Source organism: Caretta caretta, chromosome 8 (assembly GCF_965140235.1).
Source record: "Caretta caretta isolate rCarCar2 chromosome 8, rCarCar1.hap1, whole genome shotgun sequence".
NCBI classification, from domain to species: Eukaryota; Metazoa; Chordata; order Testudines; family Cheloniidae; genus Caretta; species Caretta caretta.
In genome coordinates, this window is record NC_134213.1 from 104403222 (window position 1) to 104427654 (window position 24433).

At 53.1% G+C, this 24433-nt stretch overlaps 1 protein-coding gene and 1 long non-coding RNA gene across 2 annotated transcripts in view; one reads left to right on the forward strand and one right to left on the reverse strand.

Annotated features, from left to right (window-relative positions):
- The first annotated feature begins 595 nt into the window (after positions 1 to 595).
- Positions 596 to 24433, forward strand: part of PIK3R3 (phosphoinositide-3-kinase regulatory subunit 3) — a 356230-nt gene continuing 332392 nt past the window's right edge. The window contains exons 1-2 of the mRNA XM_048859835.2: positions 596 to 735; positions 1470 to 2239. Of these exons, the coding sequence (XP_048715792.2) occupies positions 1930 to 2239 (310 nt within the window). The 5' untranslated portion in view covers positions 596 to 735; positions 1470 to 1929. The remainder of the gene's footprint in view (positions 736 to 1469; positions 2240 to 24433) is intronic.
- LOC125640831 (uncharacterized) lies at positions 11064 to 16434 on the reverse strand. The gene is made up of 3 exons (XR_007357916.2): positions 16079 to 16434; positions 12241 to 12408; positions 11064 to 11330 (listed from the first exon to the last, which is right to left on the reverse strand). It is a non-coding gene; the product is annotated as an uncharacterized LOC125640831 (long non-coding RNA).

Here is a 24433-nt window from a genome sequence, read left to right on the forward strand (position 1 = left end):
TGCCCAGCCGGGATTAGCTCCCAGGGCTATTCCAGAGCAGCCCCAGTGAAGCAATTCGTCTAACAGGATTTGGGTAATCCCCAGCTAATCCCCTCCCCTGCCTCATCTACCTGGGCCTGACCTTTCTCTCTGGATCAGCTCCTTTCGCTTCATCTCCCCTCCCACCCCAGGGTCAGTTTTCTCTCCTCCTTTCCCATCCCTCCCGCTATTTGAATTTGCTGCTCCCTCTCCCTTCAATGCATCTTTCCCTCCCCTCCCTCGGCCTTGTCTATTTTTACCCTCCAACTGGGCCCAACGCTCCTCCTCAAACCCCGAGCCATGCCGTTCCCGCTTGCTTTTCACATCCTCTTCACTTTTACTCTCTCTCTGCTTGCGGCTTATTCACTCTCTCCTTCCCAGGCTCCCTCCCCACGCCTGGCTCCCTTCTGCCGCAGCAGCAAGGAGACCTATATATCACAGCCAGCGAGGAGGTGTGTCTACTGACATCACCCTATAAATACTGTGCGGCAGTGCAGGATCATAAGGGGGTCTGGGGGCGGGGGGCCGGGGGAGTGTGAGCGCTGCACGGAGGACCGTGCCTCGGAATCTCTTCCCCCCCCAGAAAGGGGAGGCTGGGGGCGCGGGCAGAGACTTGGCAGCTTCCTAAGCCCATCTTTCCCTGCTCTCCCCGGCTGGCAGGGAGCCCCGGGCAGCTGCAGGCGGCAGACAGAGCCGGGACACGCCTGGCACCGAGTGGTAAGAGGCATGCACTTTCTTAGGAGTTGCGGCACCACGGCTAAGTTGTTGCAGCCGGACGCGGGCTGCGCTGGTAGAGGCATGCCGGTGGCATGGGCAGGCGAGGGTAGGGAGCGGATCTGTGTGTGTGTGTGTTCGAGGTGGGGGGAAGCAGCTGTCTCTCCCTGTGGCTAGCTATTTTCTGCTCCTAAGAGCTGTGGACGTTGGTGGCGGTGGGCAGCAGAGTGAAGGGGAGGCGAATGACTGACGGGCGCTGACAAACAGGAGCCAAGCGGGCTTCTCTCCTACATGCCTGGGTCGTCGCTGAATGCTGCGTGGAATCACGTCGCTTTGACTTTGCGTGGGTTTGGTGTTCCTCGGGCAGTTATATCCCTGAAGCGATTTTTGAAATGTACCCCTGCTCCCTCAAAAAATTCCCCATCTCCGCGTATTGAACCAGTTCCTGGCACGGATCTCCAGCTGCCCTCTGGAGGAGCGTTGTGCGCAGGGAGAGGCGTATTAACGACTGGCCTATGGAGAGAGGGCACCGTGCCCAGTTTCTCCTCCTTTGCCGCCACTCGGCCCCGCTTTTCTTGCCTGCGGTGCCTGATCCCTGCGGACGCGGGACCTGGCCAAGACGCCCGTGACTCCCTCGGTCCCGGCGTGGCATTTTGGGTGGGAAGCTGGGCTCCGTCGGTGCATCGAGGTGGTGATGATTTAAGCATTAATACGCTCGCGCTCTCTCTCTCCCGCAGGGACTGACCAAGCAGGCAATTGCTGACAGGACAGGATCCCAAGCAGCGTCGTCCGGGAAGACAGAGGGCGTCCGGGCTGGCGGGCGTCGCGGGAAATGTTAGATTAAACCCGAGCTGGGGGAGAGACAGGTAACTGCAATCTCCTCCCTGCACTCACAGCGGATGGCACTGGGATTATTACGGATGGCTGGCCTGATGGCAGCATGCTCTTGACCCCTTGGGGCTGCCTCCGATCCCCGCGCTCCCGGAGTGGGAGGCTGGCAGCCGGAGCTGCGACTCTGGGGGTGCCCAGGGGGAGTGTTAGAAGTTCTGGGAGCAGCTCTACCGACCTTCTCCCTCTGCCCCCCACCACCCACCTCTGATCCCAGTCCATCGCGCTCTCTCAGCACCTCCCAGTGCCTGCTGGGACTGGTGGAGAGCCCCTGGCGTGTGAGTGACCCCTTGCCACCAACTTCCTGCCATGGCCTCGTCGGATGGGCTGCAGTACCGGGCGCTCTACGAGTATAAGAAGGACCGGGAGGAGGACCTGGCGCTGTGCCCCGGGGACCTGGTCACTGTCAGCAAGGCGGGACTGCTGGGCACGGCCGACTACAAGGAGGGGGACGAGAGGAGCCCCAAGGGCTGGCTGAACGGCTTCAACGAGCGCACCAAGGAGCGGGGCGACTTCCCGGGCACCTACGTGGAGTACCTGGGCCCTGTGAGGATTGTGGCCACCGCTCTCAAGGCTCGGCCCAGGCCTGTGCCCCCCACCCCCACCAGCCAGCTGTGGGGTGAGTACCAGCTGAGGATGGGGGGTGGGCGGGGAGCGTCTGTTTGATGAGTGTGTTCCTCTCCCCCCGGGTACCGGCCTCTCAAAACTCCTTAGACCAAGGGGCGGATGTTGTGGGGAGCCACTCTCGAGGCCCCGGGCTAAGGTCAGCCGCGCCGCCCTGAGAGCCCATCTCCCAGGGAATGGGAGGACCCCCTGCCCACGCACCCCTTCCTCTTTGGGGGCAGGGCTATGTTCAGACAGCTCCCACGGTCTCCACGTGGCGAGAGGTCAGGCAGCTGGGCCTCAAACCCCGTGGGCTCTATGGGGCAAAACTGGCCCATGCCCCCACAAAGCGGTTGCTCCGTCAAGCACGCCTCCGGAGGGTAGAGAGGTGCCTACAAGACACCTCCTCCAAGCTCGTCTTTGCATGTAGAAAGCAGGGGCCGGCTGGACATGTGGCTCTGGATGTTTGAGCCCAGCCGGGCACGCGGCTCCTAACCAGCAGCAGAGACTCAAGGGCAAGTCGGCGCGACGCAAGCCGGCTGGGAGTTTGCTGTGCTGGGGTGGGGGGGGGGGGGATGGGATTGGATATTGGCACGGAGTCCTGCAAGCGTGCCTGGGGTCTCACAGTCAGGGCCTGTTAGAGGCCTCGATCCTGATCACGGGGTAGGACTCTGCTGGCTCCTGATTTACACTGGCCTGCATGAGATCCGGTTCTGGCAGGTTTGGCTCATGGAGCAAGCTGGCTTTGGGCCACTGGCTGGCATCACAGGTGACTTTGAATAGCCACCAAAGCTGGGGCAGGACGGCGCGGCTAGCACTGTTGTGGACCCCCGGTTCTGTGGTATTTGCCAGGTAGTCCTGCCTCCCAATCCTCGGCAGAAGAGACTGGGGCTTCCTTGACACCGGGGGAATTAAGTCATCCAGGGCCCTCTGGATGCTTGGGCTGCAGTTTTCCGCTGGGAAGTGGGGTTACCTCTGCCGGGGCATGAGGGATGGCAGACCCAAGAGCTCCCTCAGTGTCCCAGTGGAGATGCACGCCAGCCCCAGAGATCAGATCGGCTCAAAGTTTGGGGGGCTCGGATCTGGGAGGGGGGACGCGGTCGGTTTTGTTCCGAGCATGTTGCAACGTATGCACCGAGCCCGTCGCTCCTCTGAGCCAGGCTGGCCAGAGCATCAAAGGCTGAATGAATGGGATCATTTACGTGGGCCATACAGCTCAGCAGAGCGTGTCCGAATTTGTACCAGTGACAAACAGAAGCTGGCAGCACTGCGAGCGAGCCCGGGGCTAAGCGCCCCTCCACTTCTGCAGGCGATCGGGTGCAAGAGCTGGTAGGGAGGTAGGGGAGAAAAAGCCCCATAGCATGCTACCCTGGGGAGCCAAAAGACAGGCTGAATGCCCAGCCCCCAGCAAGACAACTGGTCAGTGGGTAGGATAGGGCATGCAGTGTAATGCTGTCACCTTGGTAAAGCTCTTTTGAGATCTATAGCTGGAAAATGCTGGATAACATCTTGTTATTGCAGCTGTGGGGGACCACAGAAAGGAACATCAGGAGCTGTATGGTCTTAACAGATATGCCCCTATGAGAGGTGTAGGATTTCCTTTCAAGGACCCACTGACGGCAGAGGGAAGGTGGTATGTTTCTCCCTAGCTTAGAGTCCTCGCTGTCACTTACTGTTTTCTTTCCCCCTTCCCAAAGTGACTTCCAAACTCATTTCTGGTGTAATTAGTTGTGTATCTGTCCTGCTTTAGTTTCCTGTGTCTTGCAACTTTAAATCTGAATCAGCTCCATGCAGATTGTTATAGAGGGAGGGGTACACACTGTGCTCTCACCGGAAGGCTTTATATTCGTTCTTTCTTGGTCAGTTGCTATTCAGTTGATAATGAAACTTGTTCTGACTTGGTCTGGGACTCACCCCTGCAGTGCCTCCTGCTGGTTGTCCAGGGAATTAGTATTCCAGCCCCCAGAGCACCCTCTGCAGGCCACGGTCCCATTTGCCGCTGGGCCCCAAGTCCCTCCTAGACCCCAGTGCCCCTTTTACCCAGGGTGCTGCCCCCTGGCAGTACCCCCAAAGATCTGGGTCTCCCCTCCCTGAGGAATCCCCACCTCACCTCAGTCTATGGCCACTGCCAGTCATCAACTAGCCCCCATTCCCTGGGGCCCACTGCAGTGTAAACGCCACTCATCGTAGGCAAGAGGGGTTTGGACCTGCTGCCTTTGCCTACCTTTGGCTTCCCACTGCAACCCCAGTACCTATTTGGCCTTCTTCTAGGCCTGCAGCCTGGGGGGTTTCCAGGTCGGAGCTCCCCAGGCCTTCCTCCAACCCTGCTCCACTCCAGGTACTATGGTACACTCCCCAGCAGCCAGGCACTTCTCCCTCCGCCTTTATAGGGCCAGCTGCATCTGGTTGGGGCATGGCCCCAGCTGCGGCTGCTCCGCCAATCAGCCCAGCTTTTCCCCTGCCCCAGCCCTCTCCCAGGGTTGTTTTAAGCCCTTCAGGGCAGGAGCAGGTGACCACCCCGCTACACTTGGAAATACATGGCTGCTCTTGGTCTATGGAGAACCCATAAATCCTGACCGTAAGGTCAAAGAAAACTGCAGCAAAACCCTTCTCTTTTCATGGAGTCACTTAAAAACAGGAGCACGTTTCTAGCCAGGGTGCTTGGTGAGTTGCAAATGTATAAATATTTGTAGAGATTGCAAACCGAGTCCGATGCTGCTGTTTGTTGCATGACATGGGTGGAGTCTCAGGTGGAATGTTCTTGGGTCCGGTTTCTGCATTAGCAGTGTCCTTATCTGTGTTGTATTTGAATGAGGATGCCCAGAGGGCCTGATTCCGCCCACCCTTGGGCCCGGATAAGTCGGGAATCGCTCTGGAGAAGTCAATGCAGTTCGATAGCCTGAGAGGAGAACTCAGTCTGTGGGGGAAGAAAATTAGGTTTGTTGTTGTTACTGCAGCTTGATCATTGCTACGTGTGTGATTGTGTTAAAGAAACCCCATTTGGCTGCCCAGAGGAGAGGGGAAGGGCTGAAGTGGAAGGCTGTGTAAACCCGTGTTGCTGGCAGATCAGGGTGTCAGACTGGCTGGAATTTTTCCCCCGCAAAGCCAAGCAGTTTTATAAATCTGTTTAGGTTGCAGGGTCTCACTGGTGCAATGGTTCCAGCCATGAAATCTCTGGCTAACGTCACGTCTCTCTGACTTTCAGATTATGCAACTGTTTTTGTTGGAGGGAGGAGGGGTTAAGGCAGTGGCTTTCAATCTTTCCAGACGACTGCACCCCTTTCGGGAGCCTGATTTGTCTTGCTTACCCCCATGTTTCACCTCACTTAAAAACGGCTTGCTTGCAAGATCGGACACAAAAATACAAACGTGTCCCTGCCCACGGTTCCTGAACAATTGCTGACTTTCTCACTTTTACAATATAATTATACAATAAATCAATTGGAATATAAGTATTGTACTTACATTTCAGTGTGTGGGATATAGAACAGTATAAATAGTCAGTGTCTGTATGAAATTTTAGTTTGTTCTGACTTTGCTGGTGCTTTCTATGTAGCCTGTTGTAAAACTAGGAAAATGTCGGCATAAGTTGTTGTACCCCCTGGAAGACCCCTGCGGACCCAGGGATGTGCGAACCTCCGGTTGAGAACCACTCGGTTAAGGCACCAAACTGGGACTCAGGACACCTGGGTTCAATTCCCTGCTCTGCCACAGACTCCGTTTGTGAACTTGGCCATGTCACCGAGCCTCTCTGTGCCTAAGTTTCCCATCTGCAAAGTGGGGAATAACAATCTACCCGTGGTCTGCCTTGTCTATGACTATAAGCGTAACGCCAGCCGACCCTGGTCATCGGCGGGCGGGATCGAACCTGAGACTTCTGAAGCATAGCGTGTGAGTCTCTACTGGCTGAGCTCAAAGGCCCCTAGACTCTCTAAAGGGGGGCAGAGCAGCACACCAGGCAGGCATGGGTTACATAAGCTCTTTGGAGTAGGGACTCTCCCGCTGTCTTTGCACAGCACGCAGCACAATGGGGCCCTAAGCTCAGTTGTGGTCCCCTGGGGCTATTGCACCTCAGATTAGAAATCGGTTGCTAAGGCCAACATCGTCAAATGTAGGGGCTTAAACTGAGGCACTTACCTCCATATTTAGGCACCTGACTAAAGAGACCCTGTCTGTCAGAGAGGCCAAGCACACGCAGCCTCTCCCCCCCGCTGACTTAATCTTTAAAAAACATTGAGTATAGCTCGGATGGGGGTGAGCCAAAACCTCTGCTTGATCGCAACCCGTGTGCAGTTACATAATGCACCCGAGCCAAAAGAACCAGCCTGGTTCGTTCTCCTCTCCGCCAGGCCGTGATAAAGGAGAAATCTCTCTCTGGGCATAAGGTCTGTTCGTTTCCTGGCTGGGACCTCTGCTGGGGTTTACTCAGCTCGACACAGCGTGACCTACCCGTGGCCGAACTCTCTCAAGGACCGGCTTAGTATCTCCAATCCTCTGGCGTCTGTCTGCCTGGCTTGTGTCTCGTGCGGGGATTTCGAGCCAGGTTAGCAAAAGGGCTTGTGTAGATCTGAAGCGGGCTGGAGCATTACGCCGTTTTGCTGATTTGAATGTTGGTTTCCTTTCTTCCTTGCCATCTCCCTGAACTCGATGAGCGAGCCCTGCGTTGAGAGGGCATGGCTCAGCAGTGCGAAGTCGCGGTGGTGGCTGGGAGCAAAGGGTGGTAGCAATGCCCCATATGGCGCTGCAGGATCATGCTGCGCCTGAGAGGCCCACAGAGAACGTGATGGATTTAAAGGAGGATTAGCCTCTGAGGAGTGACATGAAGGGGTGTCCTTATTAGATTTTTCTAGTCCTGACTATTAAGGCTGCGAACTCCTTGGGATTGGCAAGCCCAGCTGGCTTGCCTCAGCAGCAGTGATGCTTCTGTGATAGAAACCGAGCCGGCCGTTCTGTTGGCGATGCCCTGGGCACAGCACAGAATCCAGCTCGCTCTGCCGTAGCCGGCTGGGCTCTGCAGGAGTAAACGTTTGCAGGTGAATAAAGGACTAAATTCAGCTGTGCCCTGCCTCCTTGCAGCCATTTACCCCGGTGCCAAGCGAGTAAAGCCACTCCTGAAACAGGATGGCAGCATTTTGCACCTACTTTGCATCCATGTAAGCAACCACACGCAGGGCAGGGCAGTGGCGGATCAAGCCCGGTTTGCACGCCGACACAGGGAACCGTGTTCGTATAGCTGGCTGCTCACTCTTTATTTTTAAAGCTATCGCCGTTAACCCAAAGACTCAGCTGGACCTGGAAGTGGCTGCAGAGGGAATTGCCCTAAATTAACTTTTGACAGGTTGCCATCAATCAGGGCTTTGCAGCCTGTTTCCATGGGATTTCTACCCACTCCCCGAAGAATACAGTTCTACTAGCCTCCTGTAAGGTTTCCAAATACACATCTGGGTTGAGTTTCTCTGGAAAACAGCCAGCAACGGTTACAAATACCGAGACTCCTTAAAAGGTGACGACAGCGCGCTGGGTTGACAGGCCTGTCAGAGGATGAAAGTCCTCTCTCTCATGAGCATCTCATGATCCTTACCATATTCATCCTCGCAACACCCCTGTGAAGTGGGGAAGGGCTAGGGCTTGTCCTCAGATGCCTGATCTGAGGCATGCAGAGTGTCCTCCTGATGTTGCATCATTATAACGCGTGCGTTGGGATATTGCATCAAGAGGCAGCCATTATGACATTGCAACTCTCTGTCCTTGGCAAGTGGGCAGTGTCAGGACCTGCACCAGGATTTTCTGTGGCCAGCTCTATCCTGGTATGGGATCTGCCCCCTTCCATCTGGCTGTTCAGAGGGGAGGGTGTCTAGTGGCTCTCCTGTTTCGTCTCCCCTTACCATGCCTGGTATTTTGACCATGCTGCCGTGCCAGTCACCCTTGGCAGAGATCTAGGTAAAGCAAGTAGAGCGCTGAGCTAGCCTGCATGCGACTCTAGATCCAGAGGAGGGGTGTCTCTGCCTTGTTCGGTGTTGTACAGTGGGCTGCCTTTCCTATGGAAAGGGCAGTATGGAATCACAAGGCGTGTCCTGGGCCAGCGCAGAGCTGTGCAGAGTTGTCTGTGCCATGCCTGCCTTCGTTATGCCCCGCTCTGCTCCGCAGTCTGTCATCTGAAGGACGGGTTTATTCAGTGAATGCTGTCTGCCCTGTCCGCGAGCAGGTCACGGTCCTCTGAAATGCCTTGCTGAACTTCAGTCAATGAGCCTCGCCTTGAGGATCACAGGTGAAGAGCTCCTTGTGCCTCTTCCATCTTTGAGCTGGGCTGGGCGGTTTTCATCTTCTGGGGAAGGATCAATCCAAAGGGGCAGGGATGCCGTTCACCACAAATACTCACAGTGAGAACGTTGTGGTGTTTGACCAGTTCTACCCATCGCCAGTTCTCCCTAGTGACTTGATCCAAATTTGAACCTAGGTCTCTAGACATGAAAGGCTCATAGTTAAGGCTACATTTTAGTCACGGGTATTATTAGTAAAAGTCATGGACAGGTCACGGGCAGTAAACAAAAATTCATGGTCCATGACTTTTACTATATACTCCCATGTGACTGGGGTCCTGGGGGGGCCAACTGAGGTCACTCAATTAGGATGAACTGCAAAGAATGGGGCAGACAATCCCCCAAACTGGTGGATATTCCAGTACTTCGATTTACCAAGCCAGCATAAAACAGCTTCCTTATTACCTCACTGGTTATTCAAAAGTCCAAACAACACGGTTTCCTTATAGTGATCCAGCCACAGGCCTCCATCCAGGTACACATGTCAAATATGATGAGGATTAATGAAAATCTTATTCATTATGTAAGAAAGTTCTACCAATCCCAAAGGATCGGACACTTTACCTCCCAGGTTAATGAATATTTCAGATCTTATCCAAATACATGCTTACAGCCAATTCTTATTAACTAATCTAAAATTTATTTTAAAGGAAAAGAGAGACAGTATTGGTTAAAAGATCAGTATACATACAGACATACGTACAGTTCTTGAGATTCAGATTCATAGCAGAGTTGGAGAGCTTTGTAGACACGAAGAGGTCTTTCAGAAATAGTTCATAGGTTATAGTCCATTGTTTGTATTCAAGGTGGTCCAGTCAGGACTGGGATCTCAGTCCTTAGGGCTTAGGCTTCCCCTGCATGAAGCATCAAGCAGGTCTGAGATGACAGGATCAGGACCCAAGGGTCTTTTATACAGTTTCAGGTCTCTTGTGACAGCTTGGAGTCCTTAGGCAAACAATAAGCCTCATGGGGACTTGGAAGTGGACCATTTCCTAAGCATCGCTGGTAATTATCCACACAGATTAACATAAGGCAATTGCCTGCTTTTCCATCATTCGCAGCTGATTTGCTGTACATTTCAAAGAGAAATGAATGCAGTGATATCCTATGTTTACAGTTCATTTAAATGTTAAGATGTCCTTTTGATCTCTGAATTAACAGAATACAGCATAGACAGGGACTGTTCGATTACATTATTGACCTCTACCAATACATATGTAAACACACAAAACCACAAACATTATCTACCAATATGTTTTTAAGGGTTGAATATGAGTCATTTATCCTGCAGGATGCTTAACCTTTCTGGTCATGCATCACACCCTGACTAAATTTTGGGTGGTAGGGGTGGTCCAAGGGTGCTGCATGGGCTGGGGGAGGTGGCCCAGGACTCCTGCTAGTGCTGGGGGTGGGAGGGTTGGCGGGGCTGGCAGGGTCCCTACCTGGCTCTATGTGTCCCTGCAGCTCCTAGGTGGAGGAGGAGCTAGGGGGCTCCTCGCACTGCTCCCGCCACAAGCGCCGGCTGCACAGCTCCCATTGGCTAGGAATCGCAGCCAATGGGAGCTGCGGGGGCAGGGCCTGTGGGCCCTCCACCCTGAGGTAAACATGTCCCCCAGCTCCCTGCCCCTAGCCCTGAGCCCCCTCTCGCACACTCAAACTGCTGCTGTTGACCCACGGGCTGCCCAGCTCGGGCAGTCCCTGAGCCAGCACCGGCCACTGCAGAAGTCACAGAGGGTCATGGAAAGTCACAGAATCGGCGACTTCTGTGACCTCTGTGACAGACTCGCAGCCTTACTTATAGTCCATAGCCACATGGTGGCTGTATTTCTGTCAATGGTATATTTAAGTTGCAGGAAATTATTCAGCCACTAGATGTCTGTGGGTGCAGTACTGAGTTCCAGGCCGGGTGTGTTCACTGGTAAACAAGGGAGGCAAAGTTGGAACTCAAGTTGTGAGGTGGTGCCTCTTTGTGTCTGATTTTATGTTAGTTTTTCTGTAATCAGCTCCTCCTATTTAAGACACTGATTTCATTTCTACTTGAGCTTTAAGATGGGCATTGACTGGGGCTGGAATTTACATGGTGGAAATGAGCATGTAACACTTGCTACATTTGAGTGTCTCCTGCTAGTGGCATTGAGAAGAGCCTGCTGCCTATGTCTACTAGAGGGAGCCCTTTAGAGTCTTTTCCTTTCTGAGCCCCCCACCCCAACTCGCCCATTCTATAAAAACTCCACGACCCACCTGTGCCACAATAACTGGTTTTGTGCATATACAAGCCAGGGCTGGCGTTAGGGGGTAGCAAGCAGGGCAATGGCCTGGGGCCCCACGCCACAGGGGCTCCCGTGAAGCTACATTGCTCAGGCGTCAGCTCCGGGTGGCGGGACTCAGAGACCTGGGCTTCAGCCCCATGCGGTGGAACTTCAGCTTTCTGCCCTGGGCCCCAGTGTATCTGATGCTGACCATGCTTGGATGCCCCCCCCCCCCCCGAAACCTGCTCGAGGCCCCGGGCCCCTGGTTGAGAATCACAGCTTGAGATCAAGCAGCTGGGAAAATCTTGGTGCGGTAGCTGCAGACCTATGCCAAGAGCTGTGAGGTTATTACAAACAGCGCTGGGGCTATTTCCATCCACCGAAGCTTCCTTTGTCCTTGCTGTTGGCCGTTGGCCGAGTTTCACTTCATTAGGTGTAATTGGGATTTCTCGCTCCTGGCTGGACAAACCAGAGAACTTTCTTCGCTGCATGACAGTTTATCAGAGGGTGCTTGGTAATGAGGGCCGCTGACCTTCAACTGGGGAAAGGGAGAGGAGAAAATGGGTTGGACACGCAGAATTTTAAACAGTGTTTGTTTCCCTCATGCACTGTGAAAACCCGTCCTGAATGTGAATTCACCTGCCACGACCCGAGGTCCGAGGTCCTTTGTTTTTCCTGCAGCCACTGTTGGCGTGGCTAATGAACGGGAAAATGCTTTGCTTTCAGTGCTCCAATTCCGGTCGGGGATGGTAAGTCAAGGAGAGCCGCATTTTCCCTAAAACGCTTTGCTTGACAACATGTGTGCGAGTGACATGGCTGATGCACCGGGGATCAAACCAGGGATCTGCAGAGCTAAAAGCATAAGCTGCTGCAGCTTGAGCTAAAGATCTGTAGCTGGGGCTGTAACAGAATCGTGTTGTCTGTGGATTGGGCACACAGAGGGGCCCTGCAACACTGGCCAGTGGGGTGCATGTCTGCAATAAATTCTTTATGCTGCATGTACTTAGGGGGCCAGCTGGTCCCATGGAGTGGAATTGCCAGAGGAAGTATTTCGTCAGTGACACCAGCTTCACATTTGACTCTGGTTGGCAGCGGCTCAGAGCTGTTGCCATCCACAACTGGCCACCTTGCTGAAAAGCGAAGGGACTGCTGGGCCTGTGAGACCGGACGCCTCTCAGCTGAGGTGGTCCTGCGGGGCTGAAGCCCTTCAGGCTGTGGTGGTGGCAAAGGGAGGAACCCAGGTTTGTCTCCTTGCACTGGAAATTTACCATCCGTCCGTCTCTTCCCCCCCCCTCTGCCCCCCCCCCCCCCCGCAGCTCCAGGGCAGAGTGAGCTCATTGAAAAACTCAGACCCAGCTTTTGATCTCTGTACAGCTACATGGGGGGTCACTCTGGATTTATCGCAGGGTGAATGAGATCAGAAGCTAGCCCGGAACGTCCGCACGTACCTTTTGCGAATGACTTTCTGTGCCTCGAGACTTCTTATCCCAGTTTTTCAGGAAGCTCTTTCGTTTGCCATCGACGGTTGTGCAGTATGTCAGTACAGTTTGCTCTGCCGAACACCCAGCCAAGGATCAGTGTTGCCCCTTGGTTCCCCCAGAAGGCTGGAGTAGGACCTGAAATAGGTTGTGTAAGAGGGGTCTTTATTTAACAAAGCTCATGTCTGACTGGAGACAGACTAAAGATGTTGCAGCATCCGTAAGTTGTGCTTACTACTGTTGTGTGTTCGTAAAGTGCTCGGGTGGTGAAAGGCAGCTGTGTACATTAGGGCAGGGGGTCAGGTGGGGAACAGCTGTAATAGCCCCCCACCTCCACTTCTCCCCTGAGCAAGTGCCCTCAAGGTGACCATTGCACATATAGTATGTATTTACCCAGAGTGGACCATGCATACATGGGCCTGTTGTGTTTATAATTGCACGGGGAAGTATATATAAAACAGACCGCCATGCTAAAAATGTATCCATGATGTCTTAGAAATAATGCATAGATTTTATGTGCCTCGAGTTGATGTGAACCCTGATGAATTGCTTCGAACTGACAGAACTTAGTTCTGCCTGAAAATTAAATCTTCCCAACAGGTCTGTCTACATTTAAAACCTGGCTCATTTTTTGTAGGCGGGTGTGTTACTCTGCCCCCAAGCTTGGGTCCAGTCTAATGTGAGCGTTGGCCTGGAGAGAGGTTAATCTAAGACCGTTGGAAGATCCTTCTTTGTCTGTCGTTGTTTATTTGTATTACTGTAGGACCGTCAGGGCCCCCGTTGGACAAACACATTGCAAGCTCTTTGGGGCATGGATTGCTGATTATTGTCTAAATGGACAGGACAGCCGGGGCAGAGAGGTGAAGTGATAGTCATCTGCTGAGGGTATTTTGACCTGGAAAATGCTGACTTCTAGGCTCCGCTCCTCAACTGGTGTGAGGCCACATTGTCTGCCGATCAGTGGAGTCCAGCTGAGGACTGAACCCTGTTCCCCCATTTGTGTGCATTAACTGGGAACAGTTGTCTCCATGTACTGGTGGTTCTCTGTCTTTTCCACACCGGTGGGATTCTCCTCCCATCTAGCCTGGACTCCCCTTCCTTTTTATAACGTGGGACGGGCAGAGTAGACAGCACCCTTGATTCCTGTGCTTGACCCTGAGGCTGGGAACCCGGGACATACATCCTAGTCGCTAAGCTATGGCAAGAGGCGTTTGTGTATAACCCACCATGTGCTGTGGGCGGCTATAGCCTACTGATCTAAGCACAAACGCAGCATTCAGAGGAGGTTGCTCCGTGGAAACAAGAGGGCAGAGATTAAGCAAACTGGTCTGCGCGGTTTAAGCAGGTTGCTGTTCCGATATTGCCAGGAACACGGTAACCGCTGCCCAGAGCACCATGCTGGTGTAGGAGCTGCGGCGTCTCCAGAAAGGAAAGGAACCGGCATCATCACGGGGTTGGTGCTTGGTTTGTGGCACTATCCTCGAGAGCCGATCCCCTTGCTCCAAAGGGCCCTGCAAGTTGTTGCTCGTTTCGACCGCCCTCGCCAGCTCCGGTACTTCAAAAGGGAAATATTCAACTTGGAAAAGATATGACCCGAGGAGGGGAGAATATGACAGAGGTCTATAAAATCATGACTGGTGTCAAGACGGTGAATAGGGAAGTGTTTTTTACCCCTTCACGTGGCACAAGAACTCAGGGGTCACCCAATGAAATGACTAGACAGCAGGTTTAAAACAAAAGGAAGTACTACACACAGCTCACAGTCAACCTGTGGAACTCCTTGCCAGGAGATGTTGTGAAGGCCAAAAGTATAACTGGGTTCAAAAAAGAACTAGATAAGTTCATGGAGGATAGGTCTATCAATGGCTGTTGGCCAAGATGATCAGGGGTGCAACCCCATGCTCCAGGTGTCCTAAACCTGACTACCAAAAGCAGAGACTGGACCCGATCACTTGATAATTGCCTTGTTCTGTTCATTCCCTCTGTTCAACCCTCACCACGCTCTAGGGCTTGGCACTTTTATTGAATTCCTGTGCAACAGTCCTGTGTTTTCCTCCTCCAGGGGAAGGGTGGGAGCAGCAGTGACACCAGGCACTAGGGACGGGTGTGGGGTGAGGATCGGGGCCGGGCACCGGGGGGTGGGCGTGGAGAGGGGGTGAGGATCAGGGGTGGGCGTGGAGCAGGGGGTGAGGATCGGGGACAGGCACTGGGGACGGGCGCAGGGTAAGGATCGGGGACAGGCACCAGGGACGGGCGCAGGGGATGGGGGTGAGGATCGGGGCCAGGCACCGGGGACGGGCGCAGGGTGAGGATCGGGGGCAGGCACCGGGGACGGGCACGGGGGTGAGGATCGGGGCTGAGCAGCGAGCGTCCCTGGAAGAGTCAGGGACGTAGGTGCGGAGGGGAATACAGCACTTCGCAGTGCTCAGCACCGGTGATGTTGCAAGCCGACTTTGTGGCGCCCTCTGAGGGAGGCTGCTAAGGCGGATTTCCTTGGAGTTTAGTTCCTGCATCTCGTAAGCGCACGAGGTGTTGAAATGCCATCTGGTCTGCTGCAGTGGCTCCTCCTCCTGACCTTCTGGGAGAGGACACGGCACATCAGCCGGGCCCCCCCAAGCAGCCCTGCCTCTGGGCAGAGATCTCCCAAAGCACTGCCCTGCATTTTGTGGCCTGAGTTGGCCTGATCCCAGTACCGTGGAGAGGTGCAGGTGGGTAAAAGATGAGGCAGTTAAATACCAAGCCACGTAGCCTCCTCCCACCTGGCTTTGCTCACGTTGCCTCCAGAATTCACAGCCCGGGCTGCACAGTGGCAGAAGGCATCTCCCTTAAATTACCATGAGCCTGGTGTATTCACCCTGCAGCCTGCTACCTTTTCTCCCACCCATCCCTTCGGCCCTTCTGTTTGGATCACACTTGTGATCGGTTTGAGGAGTGGAACCGGGGGAGCCAGGGCCAGGTTTCAGTGGGATCTAGATCGGTCTGACAGCAGGGGGCTTGGGGATGCAAGGCCAGGCCAGGCAGGGGGCTTCTTGCCCATTAACCCTGGAGCCTCAGCAGATAACGCTGGCCTCTCCGCTACAACTCTGCCGGCCTCCCACAGCGCTCAATGGCAAATGAAATAACTGGGTTCCCCTATGAACGATGGATGTCCATCCATCGGTTTGACACTGCCAGCCATCTTTGCTCTCCTACTGGGGTGGGCGAAAGGACCTCTTACTCTGAGCATGCTCATTTCACTGCAGCTCCTTCGCTCGACACCCCAGCCTCTACATCCTCAGGGCGCAGGATTGCCACCTTTCTAGTCGCACAAAAACTAACATCTTAGCCCCGCCCCTGCCCCGAGGCCCCGCCCCCGCTCATCACATTCCCCCATCCTCCCTCACTTTCACTGGGTTGGGGTGCGGGAGGGGGTGAGGGCTATAACTGGGCATGTGGGCTCCAGGATGGGGACAGAAATGAGGGGTTCAGGGTGCGGGAGGGGGCTCCGAGCTGCAGCAGGGAGTTGGGGTGCGGGAGGGGGTGAGGGCTCTGGCTGGGGGTGCGGGCTGTGCGGTGGGGCTGGGGATGAGGGGTTTGGAGTGCAGGAGGGGGCTCCAGGCTGGGGGTGGGACCGAGGGATTCGGAATGCGGGAGGGGGCAGGGGGTTGGGGTGCAGGAGGGGGTGAAAGGTTCAGCGTGTGGGAAGGAGCTCAGGGCAGGGGGTTGCGGTGCAGGGGGGGTCTGGGCTCCGGGGTGGGTTCGGGGATGAGGGCCTTGGGGTTCAGGTGTGGACTCAGGGCTGGGGCAGGGGGTTGGGGCGTGGACTTACCTTGGGTGGCTCCCAGTGAGCGGGGCAGGGCTAAGGCAGGCTGCCTGCCTGGCCTGGTAGCGCACTGTGCACCAGAAGCAGCCAGCGGGTCCGGGTCCTTGTCACAACCCCCTCGGTGCGCATTGAGGGCTGTCTTTCTCGTCACCGGTTTGCCTTCCCGTTTCCCAGCAGCCCTGTAGCCAGCCAGCAAACATCCCGATAACCCGGTCACGTGCAGCATTCACAGGTGGTCCCAGAGCAGCCCCAGGTCTGTCACAGGCACTCCACCACACCTCTGCCTCCCAGCCCTGCCTGCGTCTCTGGGGGCTAGTGACGGATACCAGTGGCTGAGATGAGGAAGTGTCGGCTTCTGCGTACGGCAGTGGACTGAGACTCCAGAGATCTGGGTTCCGCTTCCACCCCTCCCCAGAACATCCTGCTCTTCTAAGATGCATGTATCAGCAACTCTTGCCTTGGTTAAGCTAAGCCTGCTGACCTGGCTAATTTACAGCCTGCTGACTTGGCTGCTTTTAGCAATAAGCCATAGTGGTTTTAGGCACTTCACTGGTTTGCCAAAGTCTCCCCGTACACAGTCACTTCATCTCTCAGTGGTTCAGGTTCCTGTCTGTACAATGGGTACAGCGCTCCGTCTTCTCCCTCCCCACTTTGTCTGTCTGGGCTATTTACATTGTAAGTCCTCCAGGGAAGGGCTCGTCTCTTACTATGTACAGCACCAAGTGCCATGGAGCCTCGAGGTGCTGTTGTGACACAAATACAAAAGTCCATTGTTATTAGCCTCACTGTATAAATGCAGGGATTAAGCCCAACAGAAGGTTTAAAACCAGCGTTGCCGAGTTCAGAGCTGGTGTAAGTGGCACGGTCCATAGACTGAAATCAATCTGATTAAGGCGCCTCTGTTGTCGCAGCATATGCGTGTGTCCTGACCTTGACTGGGTTGAGCCTCACAACCCCCCAGTGAGGCAGAGCAGCATGGTTACCCCCATTGTCCAGATGGGGAAATGACGCACGGAGGCAAAGTAACTGACCCAGGGTCCCACAGGGAGAGACTTCAATGTGGATCTTCTAGATCAGTGGCTCTCAATCTTTCCAGAATAGTGTACCCCTTTCCGAAGTCTGGTTTATCATGCGTACCCCAAGTTTCACCTCACTTAAAACTATTTGCTTACAAAATCAGACCTAAAACTACAAAAGTGTCTCAGCACACGGTTACTGAAATATTGCTTACTGTCTGCTTTTTACCATATAATTGTAAAATAAATTGATTGGAATATAAATATTGTACTTACATTTCAGTGTGTAGTATACAAAGCAGTATAAACAAGTCATTGTCTGTAGGAAATTTTAGTTTCTACTGACTTCGCAGGTGCTTTTGATGGAGCCTGTTGAAGAACTAGGGCAATATCTAGATGAGTTGTACCCCTGCGAAGACTCCTCAGACCCCTAGTTGAGAACCACTGTTCTAGGGGCCTAGCCACCGGACCATCCTTTCTCTCTAACGGGAATGCATCTGCTTAGGCCAAATTTGAATGTAACCAGAGGTGGCAGGTCTGAGCACCCAGCAGTTTCCTATAGCTAAACACATCCTGGAAGTGCACAGGGTACGCCAACGGTCGTACCTGATGCTAATGATCAGCCTCTTCTGTACGTGGCCTGGGATCATCCTGATCTGCTAAGCAGGGACAGCGATCCACAAAACACAGATGAGCTTGCACCGTAGAAGGCACAGGAAATTAACTGGCCCTGGCGAGCAACCCCCAGCAATCGAGTCACTTGCAGAGCTGTTTTGATCTTAGATTTCTTGAATGATTTCTGTAGCTAGCTAGTTTCCTTGCTGAATCCACCCCTGAATGAAATATCTCCAAGCCAGGGTTGACCTCCAGTTGCAGAGAAGGCTCTGTGCTTAACACTCACACGCACGTACACACACACGTGTGCAATTGCATTTCAAACAATAACAGCAACAGCCATAGCACAGGGCAGCTGGGCTGCAGTCAGGAAAATGTGGCTCTTGCTTCCCACTGCGTCCCTTTCATCCCTCCCAGTTGGCCGCGCTGGTTCTCTGGCGTGTGATGGCTTTTGACTAATTATGCTGTCCCCTGCTTATGCCTGTCTGTCTGAGGCTGATTGTCTTATTAATATTGTTTGCTTTAAGGGCCAGGAGCAACACAGAGACAGGGGACCTACCCTTCGCTTCTCCTTTTCCCATAGCGAAACCGTTAATGTCTCGGGAAGCAGCATGACCTAGTTCAGCTGTTCTCAAACTTTAGCAACCTGAGGACCCCCATTTTGGTTTTAAAATATTTTTTGTGGACCCCCCAGGCCCTCCCGCTCAGCCCCAGGCCCCACGCCCCCTCCTCTTCCCCGCCTCTTTCCACCCCCTCCCCTGAGCATGCCCCGTCCCCCCCTCCTCCCTTCCCTCCTAGCACCTCCTGCATGCCGCTGAGCAGCTGTCCCCCCGGCGTGCAGGGCACGCTGGGAGGGAGGGGGAGGAGTTGATCAGTGGGGCCTGCGGATCTCCTGGAGTACCCTTACGGATCCCCGGCGGTCCGCGGACCCCAGTTTGAGTAATGCTGGCCTAGTAGTTAGGGCTCGGCACTGGCAGTCAGGGGACCTGAGTTCTATTCCTGGCCTTGTTTTGTGCTTCTGTTTCCACTCCCATCCTTTGTTCCTACTGAGCAGTGAGCTGTTAAGGTGTGCTGGAATGCACTCGCTTGTCCACTGTTAGTACAATAGGCCTGTCATAAATATAAAGGGAAGGGTAAACACCTTTAAAATCCCACCCCTGCCACCATGTCAAGGTTCCTTCCCCACTCTGAACTCTAGGGTACAGGTGAAAGGGTTTTTCCTCTGGCCAGGAGGGATTTTAAAGGTGTTTACCCTTCCCTTGATGTTTATGACAAGGCCCCTGATCTCCATGGGCCGGCAGGATCCTCGAGAGGTCATCCAGTCCTGAGGCAGGTCCAAGGAAACCTAGCCCGTCCCTGACAGGTGTTTGTCTAGCCTGTTCTTAAAAACCTCCAGGGAGGGGGATTTCCCAGTCCTGGCACTCAACACTGCGACAGATGACATCACTGGAACTCCCTTGTTATTTAAGGGCAGATTTATAGGTAACATGCAGCATTTAGGTACAGCCCCATTACTCCCCTGTGGTATGAGTAGCCCCATACCACACGAGCAGCAGTGTCATTGCCTTCCAACGCACCCCAGAGGGACAATTCAAGGTGTGGAAGCTAATCACAATCTGACCCACTTCTGGCCCTTTAGATGATTCCCAGCCTGGCCAGCAATCCTCCTGTCTGGTCTCGGCTCCCCTGAAGTTACTAGGCTTCCTGTGACCTACCCTTCCATGGGAATTAACCAGACATGGGCCTGATATGAAATCCCAGATTCAAACGCCCCAGAATCAAGGTGCTATTCCAAACCCGCACTTAGATCCAAGTCTTCCAGCTGGTTCTCATGAGCTGAACCGAAACCCCAGAGCCACAAATCTCCCAGAGTCCTGGGCTGTTTGAAACCCCATTTCAGGAGTGTCAGTTTGCATCTTCAGCCCGTCTTCAGCTTGAATTATCCACCAGGCCACTTCCCCCCTCACCCTCTTGAAATTCCCGGTGCACCCATGAGGTCTCAAAGAAACCAATTGACTCATCTGTTGATCTGTGTCATCCATTTATCTCGTCTGGGAGTGGTTGATCTATGTGGAGGGGGAGGGCTCTAGTAATCCTGGAACTGAAGCGGATAAGTGCACCTGTTACCGTGGTATCTGAACGCCGAGTGGGTGAGAAAGGAAGAGCGTGGATGGTTAAATTGTGGAGGGAAGGTTGGGGAAGGGGATCCACTGAGTGTAACTCAAACAGAAGGCTAGAGAACAAGGATGGAACGAACAAGTCTCGTGCCTCACATCACACTCATCTCTTGTTTGTGTTACATCCCTTTCCACCGCTTTTCCTCTGTCTTTGTCGTAGGCTGTCTGCTGTCCTGTGGATAGGGACGCCACAGGGTGATGCTGCCGTGATCTGAACCTGGCAGTGTTAGAGTGGGTCTGAAAACAGAATCCCTGTCCCAGAGGAAATCCTGATATTTCCGCAGTTATTTTCATCTTGAATCAGGACGAAATGTAGAAACATCGACAGTTGTCATGCAACTAAAAGATGTGAAAAATGTCAATCCAGACACATCAAAGTCGTTTGTTTTGACTTTTTTTTTTTATTTGAAACAAAATGTTTTCTCCTCAGGGTGCAGAGAAGAGCCACGAGAATGATCAAAGCATCAGAAAACCTTCCTTCTAGCCATAGGCTCAAGGAGCTCGATCTATTTCGCTTAACAAAGAGAAGGTTTAGGGGTGGGTTGATCACAGTCTATAAGTGCCTACATGGAGAACAAATATTTGGTACTGGGCTCTTCAGTCTAGCAGAGAAAGGTCTAACATGCTCCAGCAGCTGGAAGTTGAAGTGACACAAATTCAGAATGGAACTAAGGTGTATATTTTTAATGGTGAGTGTAATTAATCACTGGAACAACTTACTAAGAGTCGGGGCGGCTTCTCCATCACTGATAATTTTTTAATCAAGATGGGATGTTTTTCTAAAAGATCTGCTCTAGGAATTATTTTGGGAAGTTCTCTGACCTGTGTTATAGAGGAAGTCAGACTACATGATCCCAGTATTCCCTTTGAATCTTGCAACCTAAGAATCTCTTCCATTTTCTTCTTTATAGGTTCTTACAGCACCCTCATCACCAGAGTATCTGAGCAACTTCCAGTAGTACGTTAAGCAGCATGATTAGCACCTGTCACCTGTGCTTTATTCTCTCTCTCATCCTCTCCCCCAGGGGAGAACTGTGTGCACATGGAAGCATTTTGTTCCCGAAGGGTTTTGTTTTTTCAAACGCACAAGCTGCTCTGTGTGTGTATATTGAGAAGGCTGGTCGGAGGGGCGTGCCGTGACGTGAAGATGACATTTTAAGTTGAAGTGTCAATTTGAAATGAATCGGTCAGTTCTGAAACAACCAATTTGCTTCAGAAAATTGAAAAAAAATCAAACCCAACATTTTTCCCATAGAAAAATTTGACAAAAAATACTTTCTGACAAAACCCAGAACTTTTCCTCCTCAGATTTGTAATTGGCTCTAATCACTGTGTGTACGGGAAGTCGGCTTTATCTTTCCTTTGGTGCAAAGCTAAGGCTGGTGTGGCCAAGCCTCAAGTATCAGCCTGCAGGGACTGACAAACCTGCTTTTGTTCCCCTTTGACAGCCATGCCAAGGGGAAGCTACAGCCCCAACGGCTGCTGTTGCTACCTTGATTGCTTTGGATTGCCCTTTTAATTTTGACGGTCCCCTGTTGCCACATCATGCAAATAGGGTCGTTAAGGTTCCATATGGCTTTATTAGTTCAGCAAGTGGAGAGGAGGGAGATGCCATTCACCAGCTGTCTGCAGCCAGATCCCCCACCAGTCCATCTTACTGGCCCCCTGCCTATGTCCACCATAGGTCATTCTATCAGTCACTGTGCAAATACAAACTGAGGGGAGGCGGTGGGTGGGAGGGAAGGGCTGACCGTGACCTATATAAACGGAAGAGAGGAATCGCTGTCTTCCCTGAATCCAGAACAAGATTCCTGCCTTGCCTTCCAAACTGTTGCAGGTTCCTGAGCCCCTTTTCCCCTGGACCTGTCTCGGGCCATCTTGCGTGATGTTGTGGTGGTCTCCAGTAATGGTGCAGCTGCTGGGTGAATGGGAGCTTTGTGGGGGCGCGGTGCTGGGGAGAGGCACTGGGGAGGCCAGCTGCAAGGGGCCCAGCTTGGAACACTCCAATGGCCAGGGCTGGGTGGCGGTGGGGCTTTGGGGAATGTCCCAGTGGAGATGGAGGGCTCTTGATCTCCAGTCCCTCTTGGAAGGAGAGGACGCTGCCCCCTGCGAGAACTGTGCAAAGCGTCTTCGCTGCCTCAACTGCCCAGAGACTTTACCAAGGCAAATGCAGTTTAATCCTCCTTGAGTTTCCTTCCTCCCATTTTAACCAGACATGATGGGAACCTGGGACCTTAGGCACAAACCCTCTGTCACCTGAGGTGAGGGAGTAGCTCAGCTCAACTCCACTGAGGAAGTGGCAGTAGTAGGTTGTTATCCTCTCTGCTAAGGGACATGTCACACAATACTTTGGGGGTATCTCACCCCCCTCTTATCTATGTTAACTTCAGTACATACCTAGCCCCCATTACTGGGGACTCCTGGTGGACTTTCCAGGGCGGAGGCCATCTGTTCATTGCGTACAGCTCCTAGCACAATGGGGTCCTAAGCCCAGACTGGGGCCTCCAAGTGCTACACTAATGCAAATAGTAATTCTCGTCTCTTCTCGTGTATTTACTCCACCTGCTGAAAAGTCCTGATCTCTGCAGACAGGGGTAGAGAACGAGCTCAGGCTGACACGGCTCCTTTCACCCCGGCATGCATTATGGACAGATTGTGTGGTGTGTGTGCTGCTTCCCCCCTGCTTAAGTGCAGCTGCTTCTGGGGTGAAGCGCAGCAAGTGCCCTAGAGCACAACAACGCTGCATACAAAGAATGCCTCCTCCAATGGAAACAGTAGGTCAGGGGGGGTGTAACCCCCAAGATGAAATTTGGACAAGACATCAGGGCTGGCTAAGGCTCCTTTTCTTGCTAATTACCGTGGGATCAGCAAAGGCTCATGCAGTCAGGGCATGTCTGTGTTATTCAAAATGCCGGCTCTTCCAGCAGCATTAATATCATCTGGGAGGGGTGGAAGCACACCCCTTAGAATCTCAGGGTTGGAGGGGACCTCAGGAGGTCATCTAGTCCAACCCCCTGCTCAAAGCAGGGCCAATCCCCAATTTTTGCCCCAGATCCCTAAATGGACCCCTCAACGATTGAACTCACAACCTTGGGTTTAGCAGGTCAATACTCAAACCACTGAGCTATCCCTCCACCCCCATCACTCCTGAATCACTACATGAAAGCTTATGCTCAAATAAATTTGTTAGTCTCTAAGGTGCCACAAGTCTTCCTGTTCTTTTTACTTTTGTACTCTCTCTCTACATGTTTCCGAGCCAGCTACTAACCCAGCAGATGCCTGCTTAGCTTGCGAGAACAGCCCCATCGCTTGATGTGTGAGAGCGGCCGGCAGGGCGAGGCAGCCTTGCTTTCCTGCAGCGGAAACCTGCTGGTCTCTGTTCAGCGGCAGACATCTCCCCCAGCCGACTCCTCCCGTCACCAGTGGGCACTCAGGCTGGCTCTCTCAGCGTGCCGGTAATATCAGAAGCTGGAGTTTTCTTCCCCTTTCAGAGGTACACTCCACATGCTGCCTCAGGGCTCAGTCTTTAAGGCATGGCTTGAGTCCTTCCATAGGCAGACGTGGAAGGATAAACCCTGACTGCTGCTGGCTCGCAATCACGGTTCTGAGATCTAGGCAGTGTGCTGCAATGGATAGAGCAGGCACGCGGGACTTAGGAGACCTTGGTTTTATTCCCAGCCCTGCCACTGCCTTGCTGTGTGTCCCTGAGTAAATCACTTTGCCACTCTGTAGCTCTGTTTCCCTTCCCAGACTTTGCACGTCCTGCCTATTTAGGTTGTAATCTCTTCGGCACTGGGACTGTCTCACTGTGGGTCTGTCCAGTGCCTGGCGCACTGGGCCGCTGATCCCAGCTGCGTCTCCCCGGCGCGACCCTGATTCTGCTAATAATATCTAGTGAAAGTGTTGAACAGAAGGAGAGCTGTGAAGTGTGGGGGAGACAGGAACCTCTGCTAAACAGCCCTGTAGGGGAGAGGTGGAGAAGCCGGCTGGGGAGATAGAGGAGTGAAAAGAGAGCGGCTTGCTGGAAAGATTGGAGATCCCCAAGGCCGCGTTTTAATCCATGGACTAATACCTTGAAACCTGACATTTGGAGCTGGGGAGTGGGAGCCCTTTTAAACATCAGCAGAGCAGAACAGCTGCCCCGGGGGACGTTCAGCAATTCAAGAGGAACCCAGTTTTAAAACTTCGTTCAGTGAATGCTCTCCTTGCACTGCTGAGATTCCTGCCAGCCCAATGGGCCCCGCTGCTCTTTTTTTCTGGTACCTTTTTCAAACTTTGCCTGTAGTGAAAGTCAAAACAATAAAATGTGATTATGACTCTGTATATTTAATGTCCTCTCTTTAATTATATATCCACTCAGCCCCAGGCCAGATGGTGGAGCCTGTATGCTAAGGCCAAACACCTCTTGATTTCAAGGAGAGTTTAGAGTGAGGGTTTGATCTCCTTCGCTGTTTGTTCACTGAGAGTTGTACCTGCTTCTGCCTGCCCATAACTTCCCAGGACACAGAAATACTCGCCACTCGGTGGCCCATTTTATCTATTTGCCCATTTAT